The sequence below is a fragment of the Triticum dicoccoides genome, chromosome 5B (genome assembly GCF_002162155.2).
Source record: "Triticum dicoccoides isolate Atlit2015 ecotype Zavitan chromosome 5B, WEW_v2.0, whole genome shotgun sequence".
Classification (NCBI taxonomy): Eukaryota; Viridiplantae; Streptophyta; class Magnoliopsida; order Poales; family Poaceae; genus Triticum; species Triticum dicoccoides.
This window is the reverse complement of record NC_041389.1, coordinates 717,089,191-717,101,253: the sequence shown is the minus strand read 5'-3', so window position 1 is coordinate 717,101,253 and position 12,063 is coordinate 717,089,191. Positions and strand designations below refer to the sequence as shown.

Below are 12,063 nucleotides of genomic sequence, written 5' to 3'. Positions count from 1 at the left end.
ATGGATGGAGCAAGGCGCTCCACGGATGCCTCCGACGAGCAAGAGCCGAAGCGGCCGTGCCTTGCAGTTGCAGGCGGGGCCGGCGGCAGTGATGCGGGTGACGACGACAGCCACGGCGATGCGGGTGGGAGCGGCGGTGATGTGCATGTGGGTGGGGGTGGCGGCGTTGGCCATGCCGCCGCCGCCGACGACCCGCGGACGCTGAGCACCTTGGGGGACGACGTCCTCCGCGCCATCCTGTCGCGCCTCGAGTCGTCCCGGCAGACGGTGCGGATGTGCGTGCTGTCCAGGAGTTGGAGGCACCTCTGGCGCTCCGTGCCGTCCATCCACATCGACCAGCAGCGGGAGTTCGGTAGCGACCACGAGCTGCAGAGCTTCACCAACTTCCTCCTGGACCACCATAACAACCTTGTGCTCCTAGATGCGTTCCGGCTGCTGCTAAGCTCTCAAGACCTCCGCCTGCCGGCCTGCCTTTGGGTCCGTCGCGTCATCAGCCAAGATGATACACCGCCTTACCAGCTCAAAAGGCTGCACCTTTGCAACGTGCACCTGGACAAGGATTTTGCGAGCCACATCAGTTTTAGCAGGTGCCCTGCGCTGGAGGACGTGCGACTGGAAAACTGCAGTTACTTCACCACCCGGTATGAGATCACCTCCTTCTCACTCAAGAAATTGGTTGTGGAGGGTTTATACATGGTGCAAGATGACGAAAGTGATGATGAGGAGGAGGATGAGATTTTCAAGTTGATTATAAGGGCTCCTGCTCTTGTTTCTCTCCGCTTGGCCGGGGAGCTTGATCACATTGTTGATATCAATGAACCACATACCATGGACTCTCTTGCTGATGCGTCGGTTCATCTGCCCATGATGACTGACGAGGAGCTCAATGAGGTTGAAGAAAACGATGCAACTGCGCTCCAATCGGTTCTTGGCGTGCTGCTTAATGTGACAACTTTGACCCTGTCCCATTTCAGGGTATGTTCTTCGTAATTGGCATCCTTTTTATTCCGTTTGCATCTCCTTTATCTAGAGCTATTTAACGACCAGGAACTGGATGTCTGTTTTTCAGTTGCTGTTCCGACCTGGGGATTCTGTGGAACTTCAGCTTCCTGTATTCCAGAACCTTAGAACCTTGTTCCTGGACGAGTGTTACATTGTTGGCGACGACTTCGTGGGGCTCAAGCCTTACCTGCACAAGTCACCTAACCTGGAGAAGCTCACTTTGCGCTGTAGCAAGGTGCAACCAGGGTACTCTTTGGTTGGTATACTAAACTTGGTCATTATATATTTTGACACAAAAAAAAGTCATTATTTACCACACTTTGTTTGGCATACATGTTTAAAGGTTAAGTTATCAACCCGCGGAAAAAAAGAAGAGGTTAAGCTATCAAAAGAGATTCTACACTTGGCCGCATTTGAGAGAATCTTGCCACACATTTATAAGCCTATGACACGTGAGAAAACAATGTTGCTACCAGTGTGGCTGTAAACCAAACGAGTGACAAACATGCGCTACTTCTTTCATCTATTTTTTTTCCATAACTCAATTTAGTCTGCAATATTAATCCTCCATGCTGTCAACAGAACTGGTATTTTGGAGATGACGACCTGGTGGATTTCATGTGCGACAACCTTAGGCTTACTGAAATTATATACCAGCATGATGATGATGCTGCCCCCCTATTGGTCGCGTTTTTGCTGAGCATTTCAAGGAGCCTGCCGAAGAACAAGATTGAACTCATTAGAGTCGAATAGCAACACCATGTTTTTATATCATGTTTGCCTTTTACTAGTAACTAGCACGGAGTTATTGTGTGTGAAACATCTTTGGTTTTTGACCCATATTGGCATGTATGTATTGTTGTGGTATTTTGATCTTCAATAACATATTATATTGGCATGTATTGTTATGGTATTTGCAAGAACACTATGACATGATCAATTTTTCTGTCTGTACATAGGAGTACCAGATTGGTAAGCTAAATGAAAGTTTATATCGTGAACAATTGTCACTGGTTCATACGTGAGTTAGCAGGTTGTACGTGGTATCAATACGTGAAAAAATAAAGTTTCACCCTAAGTCAGTTGGTCGTTTACACGTGGTGTTCGATAGGTATGCGAAATAATGAGTCGAGCCAACTTTATAAACAAGTATGAAAGTACATTGAGCTTCGGCATGATTTAGATCAGTGCATACAGGTAGTGTTCAGATTGTTATCTGGTCCATCGTCTTTACAGTAAACAAAAGTTTAAATCGTGAGCCAGAGGGTCAGTTGCTGTAGTACTAAGTTTCTTCCCCACAAAAAAGCTGCTGTACTCCAACCTTTATATCGATTGATGCACTCAGTCACATCATTTGTTGCCATGCATCAAGCACAAGTGAAGTTACTAGCTCGCAATAACACTAAAAAAAGTTATTCGCAATAATAAAAGATTAAGACAACCCAAAAAACAATAAAGTTATATGACCTCGGCTTCTGCATCAGTTGACCTGTTGCCCTAAGGCCGGTCACAATGAGACGTATCATATACTAGTATTCTGCATATGATACTATATAATATTACCGCCACAATGCATAGTATTATAATTTGGTTTCATAGTTTCCTATATTTATTTACATGTATGACACTAATACAACATTTCATATGACATACAGAATCATATCATGATACTTAATCCTCTCTTCCCTCATTAAATTGTGTATCACCTCAACAAAAATTTGTTGTTAGCATGCATGATACTACCTATGGTCAAGAGGACTTCTGTAAATGATATTATATCAGCACGAGATTAAAGATTCTACCACAATCCAACATATCGTTTTGTGTAAGTTCAGATCGCCATCGGGTAGATTTTGCTTAAGACGTAAAATTATGAATATCGATTAGTTGTAGGACCATAATTTACAATTAAGTGCATTCAAATCTCAACACAAAATAAGTTTGTTGTGTGTGACATGTTAAGAGACTACAGAAAAGGTTGTATGTCGAAGAATCTTATTCCTGATATTAGAAGTATGCCCTAGAGACAATGATAAATGTATGAAATATGCCCTAGAGACAACAATAATTGTATTATTATGTTTTTTGTTCGTAATTAATTTTATATTTCTTTTCCATAATTACATTGATTATTGAATATGAGATTCAGAGAAAACTCAGTTGGATATGTGGAAATATGATCCCTAGTCATGCTTCTAATACCTACCCATGTATTCACTAGTTCAAAAAACACTAGTGATGATGTGGCAAAAACTACTTCTAGTCTCACCCCAGTCCTCTTCGGCGCAGGTTGCCTCCCCAGGTGCATTTTATGGCATCTGCAAATCAGCAGCAGCTTCCGACTAGGCTGGAGAGCATGTTGGCAAGGACATGGTTTACCCCTGTCACTCCAGTAAATACAAGACAATTATGCCCACAGGCAGTTCCCCCGGGGAACCCATCATTGTCAAGCTTGCACCCAAGTGCCAACCCACTATACCCGTACCTTTGGGGTCATCAAGTTCACATCAAATTTAGCAGGTTCCACCACTGCCATCACCATGAGGTTTGACTACAACATCTAGCGTTTCATCAGCTGTGTTGAATATGTTGCCAAGTAAAGGTGTTGGGCCTCCGGCATCAGGCTAGCCGGAGTCAGATTCTGATTCATCATCACTGGATGGCATGGCGGCTTCTGCAGATGTAATATACCTATCTGATGCTGAAGAGACAGGCACACTCACATTTTTGTGACACCAAGTGTAAGAGGTTGCTTGAAAAATTAGAGATCTTAAGGATAGCACCATTACAAAGATACCAATGATAATTTAAATATCATTATCTCGTGTGCAAATGACACACAAATGAGTTTGTTGTACCAAGTGCAGATTTACAGCCAGAAAACTCACTGAGATCCTATTTTAGAACTAGTAGTTCACAGTAACAAAGAAAAAAAGATTAGTGTTCAAAGATTAGATTGTCAACTGGAGCCGCCATGTACACAATGAGCCGATCCTTTGTTCTTGTTATCCAGTACGAAATCCAATAACAGACCTATGATGTGATTCGAAACCGATAGTTAGAAATACATATATTTCGGCTGCAACTAATCTCTAGATAACAATGAATGAATAGTAACTAACAGGAGCTTAGGATAACACACACTTATGGTGTTGAATCCAATATAAGGTGTTCTGTGTATTATTTTAAAGGTGCCATATGTATTTATTCTCAAGAGTGATGTGCCTCTTGAATAATCTAATGGTGCTATCAGTACAGACATTGCACTTGACACTTGCAATTTTTCGAAGAATAATCTAAATGAACTAGATCACGAGTCTCAAACCTGGACAGAGTTGTTTGTTCCTTTTGTACAGCTAAATCTACTATACTTTGATCTATTCACGAATTAGTTGTACTTGCTTGCTATCATTACTAGTGTTAGCCAAGTTGTAAAAGCGTTTGTTACCCAAGTGATGGATGTGTCTAACTGATTGAATCATTTGCTATATAGATGTCCAAACCAAGCAAAAAGCGGCGCTCATCGCTGAAGAGCTCCAACAGAAGGTTGCTTGCAAGCTTTTGGTCAAAGGTGGTGCTTGCAAATAAGAAAAAATGATGTCCAGATTGATTTTATAATCATAAATTTGCAATGCAACTCCTTGTATCTACTAGAGAAACTCGAGGAAGTAACATGTAACTGGGATTAACCGGATGTAATGCTTGTTTCACAAATTTGTGATGCGACTTCTAGTTTTATATGCCATGGATGGATTAACCGAGCGACAATAAACCTCGAATAGCCTGTAATGCATCTGCTTGTCCCACAAATTTGCAATGCAACTTGTAATTCTGTATGACAGGGATTAACCGAGTGACAATAAAACTCGAGTAACCTGTACGCACATAACCTACTGGACAGAAGAAAATAGACCGAGTCGAGCATCTGTGACTGATGAGAAATGACATTTGAGTGGCCCAGCCGTTTGATCTGCAACACCGCCGCCGCATCCTTGGATGTTATATTAGATCGAGTAACCTGTACCCACTTCTACTACAAACCTATTGGGCAGAATAAAATCGAAGGAAGAAGTATATAACCTCGTGGGTTAATCAAGATACATAGATGATATGATCAGCAATCAGCTCTAAATCTCGGCAACTGAGGATGAGAACCAAGCCACCATATTTACCAGCCGCGCGCGAGGGAGAAGTTGGGCCGAGGAGCAAGCAAATTTGAGGAGTCGAGATGAACTTCTGGGCCAAAGCTCACCGTCGCACCATTGCCTGGTCTGGAGCACCGCAAGCCCCCCGCCTCCCTAAGCTCATCCCTGATCCTATTTCCTGATCCTATTCCGTGCCTTAAGCGCCGGTTGTAGGCTATTTCGCCAACTAGCGCACATCCCCCCGGAAAGGAGCACCGCAAGCCCCTGCCGCCCTAAGCTCATCCCATCATCTGCAATCCTATTATGTGCATTAAGCGTCAGTTATAGGCTATTTCGCCAACCGACGAGAGCGTGAAAGCCCTGCCGTCGCGCAGGTCGTTCGGCGCGGTGTTCCTCCAGCAGAAGGAAGGAGCGGGCCTGCAGAAACGACGAGAGCCGTGTGCACGCAGTAATGTTTGGGATCACACCATCGTACTGATGCCCAGGCCCACGCAAGAGGTGGAAGACTTGACGAGTCTCTGTGTCCTTCATGGCAAATTCACCGGCGTGAGGTGATGAACGATGCGCTGGAGCAGTGCTGGAGTGTTGTCAATCATGTGAAGGTGGGTACAAATGGCACCAGATCATTGGCTTCTCGGACCTAACATAAATTATCTGTATCCCTGAAAGCCAAACCAGGTTAGCCCAAAAGGAAAAACTACTACGCCCGCATGCAGGTGCTCCTGGCTGAAAAATTAAACGCCAGCTCTTACTGATACCATCCTCGAAACAATGCATTTTCCTCCTAATTTGCCGGCACTAACATATCTAAGGCGCAAAACTAGAGTCTGGTAAATAGTATGTCTTATTAGAATGAACGGTCAAGTTTGCAGCTTTGCAGGAACACCAGAATTAAAGCTAGCTCTAAAGCCTCAAGGGACCACATAATAACCAAAGACACTGTCTATCACCAAAGCATCACATTGTTGCACATAACAAAGCGGAGCATCTAAGTTTGGGGTATACAATGGATCGAGCGGCGCAAATTATGACGCTGATGGTTCTGGCTCTTTCCCCTTTCCCCCCTTGTTCACAACCTTTGTACTGTCAGCCGGTGGCACGGTGTTAGGCTCCTTGGTGTAGATGATACAGTCGTCGAGAGTGTATATCCTGAGAGCGAGCGAGGATACAGTTGAGGTCTTGATAGCTACTGTGAAGGAGGACCAGTACCACCAATCATTCTTCAAGAACTCGGATTTTATCACTCTCTCCAACATGCTGGTCGCCACTACCATCTGGAAGAGGCATAGAATAGATACGACTAATCAGTACAGACCCTCTCAAGCATTTTTTTGTATGGAGATGATGATGTTAGAGAGCTTTTAATATAATGGACAGGCACAAAAATAATAAACACTAGTCTATATTTTGTGTGGCACAAATTAAGGTGAATAAACACTAGTCACCTCGGAGATTGATTCTGCACGCTTCACGAAAGAACGCCATGAATGCCTTCTCATTTGTTGAGACTTTGAGGCTCTGAAAGCTTCCTCAGGCAACGCTGCTTCTATGTCAAGCAAATTTATCTTTTGTTGCTTGAGGATATGAGAGTTTCTTCCTGTAACCGGCCTCAGTGATGACTCCGGAACCAAGCCACCGTTAACAGCCAGCAATCTTGTTGGCTTGTCTGTTGCAGAAGATGCTGCTTCCTCACAGGAAGTAGTATCAGTAGCAGGGGCTGGCTCCTTAGTTTTTGACACATTTTCATCACAGGAAGAACTAGCTGCAGGACAATCTTGAGCAGAATTGGACCCCTCCTGTCCTAACTTTTGTGCAGACATTGCCTGGCATTCCTCTAGGGAGCTGGAAACACAATCATCATTTGGGATGTCATCTTGCTTTTTGTTTTTATTCAGAATGACTGGAGGATCAATAAAAGCTGCACGTGAAGGGACAAAAGACGGAACTCCGTTTGATCCAATAAGTCCAATATCCTTCACTATCTCCTTGTTTGAATCATTGGTGACAAATTTTCTGCAAATCACTTCAAAGTCATATGGGCATGACTTCATCGGTTTTGTGGACTCAGAGGTGGAGCTACGATGAACAGAATCCTTCTCCTTGTTGACATGTCCATTGCACCTTCCAGCATGCTCTTCATACTCAGTTGACGTAAAGTAAGTTTCGTGACATGCTATGCAGTGGCGCCGAGCAGGCCGTATAGGCTCCAAGCAGTCACAGCGACATGTTTTCTCCAAAATTGCTGCAGCCTTGGTACCGGGAAGTTCCATAAGCTGCTGCTCGCTGCCGTTCGACGACCCCTTGGATGATACTGGAGGATCACTGAGAACGAAATTACCCAGCTGGTGATGAAGATGCCTCTGCCGCTGCCACTGCCACTGCTGGATAGCACGTTTCAGCTCCTTCTCCCTTGGATCGTATTCCCTTAGCCAGTCAACAAGGCCACGGATTTCTTCATCCGATTCATAAACAACGACAGACGCAGAATTCCACCCTTTACAATCAGAAGTAGATGCTGGGTCCCTCTCCTTGCTTATCAGCATGCTTCCATCAGCGACCAGTAAAGGACGTTTACCAGATCGTCCTAACACCCAGTACAGTCGACCCAAGGAATCCTTTCCCAGAAAATCTCTTCTCAGGGATGCCATATTAAGCTCTGACTCTACTGTGCCGATTGACTCCTGCACTTTTGAAATCTGGTCCGATAAAGTATCCATTTCACCATATGAAGTCCTCATTTCCTCCTTATCTTTCAAATCCTTCAATTCATAATTCAAAGCATAAAACTTCTTCTGGAGATCATTGAACTTATCTGGACATTTTTCTATATGTTGTCTTATCAGGACTGTGTTGAGCATTTCATCACAAAGAAATTTCAGCATATCTATTCTCTGCATTTTGAAGATAAATGTTAGACAATGTAGGTTGTCACTTTGTCCACTATGAAAATACCGTAAAATACTATTAGGCATACCGTAAAATACTAGAGAAAAGATGATTTGGCCAAGTAAAATCATATAAAGGAATACAACGAAATATGCAATACACAAAGGACTAAAACTTCCAAACACTAAATAGTAGAGATATCTACTTGAAAGTTGAAACATAGAAGAGAAAACCATACCTCTTGTGTGCTAAGCTCCCAGTACTCCTTTTGTGCCACTGCTGGAGCTAACTTAATAAGCATGTCATGATAGGGTCCTTTCCGTTGTGGTTTCAAACGCTGAACACCCTGGTCAAGATGTGATTTCCTTTGACTTGACATGCACGATGGTTTGCTGCGAAATGCTCCTTTTCGCTGTCGTTTCAAATCCCGAGCACCCTGGTCAAGACGTGATTTCTCTGGATCTGATATGCAGGATGGGCAGAACCAGTCTCCTTCTGGTATAAGAGCTAGTGGTGGATTCAAGCAGTATGTATGGTATTCCGAGTCGCAACCATCACACAAGAGAACAACGTGGTCGTCTCGATCAATGCCACACACTTTGCAGATACCCTCCTCCCATGGAGCTTTAGGTAATTTTGTTTCTGCAGTCACAAAATCATGTAGCTCCTTATGTATTTCTGAACCAGTATTCTCACTAGACAGGTAACAATCAAATTTCCGAACAAGGTCAAGCACCTGCACCAGCCATGTAAAAAGAACAGAAAGACAAAAGGGTTACTAAAATCCTTGGTAATATTACTTAGTAAACAGAAAAATTTACATTAAGCTAACATATACTCAAATCAGCATAGGTAATCCCAGTTAGACGGTATAAAGCTAACTAAGTGACCCATATTTTTTTCTAGTTGCAATATTATCTTCACTATAAACGCAGGTGACATGAAATTATGGAATCGCGTGAGGTAGTTTGACTAACTTGATGCTATTTTACAGCATGGCTTTAACCAATTAAATAGGCGGCATCATAGTCAATAAAGCATTGGTCTAAGGTGAGCACTTACGTTATGACTCTAACCAATGCAGTTTACATCTAAAAGTAATTGTACTGCTCATTTATCCATATACTCCATATAGTCCATATATTGTGCTGAACTTGAGTAGCACAAGGCCTGAGGACTAGTCAGAATATTTCACAAAGTAGTGTTCAAACTATGTTTTCCTTAACCGAAAATTGGTAATCAAGTACTGCACAAACAGCAAGGAAATACGGAGCATGCATTGGTGTTCTGCGATCAAAAAACACAATTTGCTAAAAATGTCCTTAATTTAACCAGCTGAAAAGTAGGTGTTCAAAGCAGTAAACTACCATACAGAAAGGGATAACAAACCTTTGTCTTATGCAATTCAAAACTCTTAGAGAATTCTAGTACCATTTCCCTTATATCCGTTCGATCAGCACATGCAGTGTGCAGATTGCATATTACCTGCAGGTAAACATAACAGATCAGCAAATTTTCTAGTTTGTGCACAAGGTAACTGTTAGCTTGATTTTCTAATTTCAGCATACTGCCTGTTACAACTCCTTTGCTGATCGAACAGTTAGCACAAGCTAACGCGACTGGAGTATTTGCAGGCTAAGTCATCCATGGAAAATCTGAGCAAATATCCCATGCGTATGACCATAGCATAATACAAAAAAGGGTGTTAAATAAAAACATACCTCTTGCACATCCTCAAAAAATGTCTCCCAAGATCCACAGTAAGCTCCCATAGCCAACCTTATATCAATTGTGCGGAAGTCCAAAGGGCGTGGCACCATACCAGAAAATCCAAGGATGCCCTCATCCTCATACTCATTAGAGTTCACTAGAATAGTTCCAAGCAGATTCCCCAAAATCTTATATTCATCTGAGGAAATGGCATGGCGCAGAGCAATACGACACTTCTTCAAGATAACCTCTGAGATGGAAATAGTTTCCCTTTCATTTCTTGGTTTTTCAGGTTTTTGTGGCACTGTTACACGGCATGCCTCTGACAACACAGATAAAACAGCTTTCTGTCACAAGGAAAGAAAAACTTTTAGTGTATTTTTCAAATAGTCCCCTAGTCACAAATGTCCTCAAAATAAAAGATAGAGAAAAGTATCATGGCAACGAATAAGTCTAATAAGGCAGCAACAGAATACATTTCACAACATAAGCATGGCCATGCTATGCACTGATTTCTCTCTTTTATATAGTAAAACTTTGGTTAAACTGCGATGCTGACAGCAAGTTCATGTTAACCGAAGTTTCCTGCTCAGGCTAAATAAACAAAAACATTTAAATACAAAATACATCATCTGACTGGTTTCCAAGGTTTCAAACAAAATTCTACAACCATTCCTGTCATCCTTTTAAAGGGATACAATACTTCATCACATAAAACAGTAAAACAAAAGATGTGTTAGGGGAACTAGGAAATGGAATTTATGCATTTGTATTGACGGCCAAGGGCAAAATACATGAGTTTTAATCTAGAACGCAACCCACACAACAAACGGTACTAAAACATAAACTAATACAAACTCATACTTTTATTTTTGCAACTCGTTACTTTTTAATTAAGAGAAAAACACCATAAGCATTGCAGCTCGATCATCAAGAATACTCGTTTTTATAAGGGCCTGAGAGCAGGTCAAAGCCTGAAAAAGGAAATTAAACGCAGTCTGGAACAGCAAGAATACAATAACTGCAGCCTGCAGGAGCATTACTAACCTTGGTTCGTCCAGATGCATTAGCCTTGTAGACCTCTTTACTTATCGAATGTTCCAAAACTTTCCTTGCCCATTCTGGTGGTTTTCGGTCCAAAGCTTCATAAACACAATTTCTAATTCTCGTTCCCACATTTGTTGGTAATTTTCTCACAGGCTCTAGTACTTTTGCCCAATCTGGCAATGTTCTATTATCAGCAATAGGCACCTCAGCAGAATACTTGTAATCCATCATAAAAACCTTGTTTCCTTCACTTGATAGAGAACTGCATATCAAATTCTCCGCCTCCAGAAGCAGCTGAAAATACAATACAATAATTACAGTGCAGCAAAAATACACATAAAATTTACCATCGTCTAAAATAAGAACATGGGAAATTTATAATATCTCTTAGTGGGTGAACAAAACACTATAGATAAATTATATTCGATATTATCAAAAAATCACACAGCTAGACAAGGAATCAATGTAGTCAAGATATCTCCGGCCAAATAAGCAAAACCAAGAATCTTGTCTCCACAGATAAGATTTAACAACAAAATTCCTGCAAACAGGTGGAAAAGCTCTGAAAAATATCATAGAAAAAAAACAAATGGGCAGAGTCTCGTAACTGATTATACGAGCCTTGCTAGGAATACTGAAATACATATAAATACAGAGTAATGGTGACAGAAAGCAATACATATAAATACAGAGTAATGGTGACAGAAAGTAATATAACTGATTATACTGCAGAGTCCTGTACATACCTCTTTTTATTATTACTACGAAATACATATAAATACAGAGTAAGGTTTTTTTCCTAAGCTGGATAAAACAGGGATATATGTTATATCCCTCATGGAAACAACATAGAAACATACTATTATGTAGAGTTAATGTGTATAATATAATTGTACAGGGTTGCAATCAAAGCAAATATTAATAAAAGGAAATACAAAGTTAAAGAAAAATATAAAAACAGATAGCAAAATAACCATAGCATACAGCAAGCTAAAGACCACTCATGTCTGATTGAAGAAGGAAAGGAAGCCATAATCCAAATGAATCACAAGGTTCAGATAATTGTAGAAGTAAAATTCTTACCAGGGCATCCTTCTCCATGCCGGCAACCCCAGGTACTGCTCCGCACAGTATGCCACCATCACCGTGTAGGCAGCGGAATAACTTCACCCCTTCTCGACTGGAAATATCAGACACATCCATGCATCCATTTATGGATGAAATAGCTAACATATACCTTCTAGTCAACTCTGGCCAAGTCAACTTGTTCGCA

General features: G+C 41.7%; 2 protein-coding genes across 2 annotated transcripts; one reads left to right on the top strand and one right to left on the bottom strand.

The window, feature by feature from the left end:
* LOC119310718 (MEIOTIC F-BOX protein MOF-like) lies at positions 1 to 1,842 on the top strand. The gene is made up of 3 exons (XM_037586366.1): positions 1 to 975; positions 1,070 to 1,258; positions 1,585 to 1,842. The coding sequence occupies exons 1-3, from the start codon at positions 1 to 3 to the stop codon at positions 1,753 to 1,755; spliced, it is 1,335 nt and encodes a 444-aa protein (XP_037442263.1). The 3' UTR covers positions 1,756 to 1,842.
* A 4,056-nt stretch (positions 1,843 to 5,898) lies between these two features.
* LOC119310717 (methyl-CpG-binding domain-containing protein 9-like) lies at positions 5,899 to 12,062 on the bottom strand (the record flags this gene model as incomplete). The annotated part of the gene is made up of 7 exons (XM_037586365.1): positions 5,899 to 6,421; positions 6,593 to 8,038; positions 8,272 to 8,769; positions 9,423 to 9,518; positions 9,755 to 10,090; positions 10,791 to 11,084; positions 11,874 to 12,062. Coding segments are annotated over 7 exons (3,108 nt in total), but the record flags the coding sequence as incomplete, so codon positions are not given.
* Position 12,063: the final 1 nt, after the last annotated feature.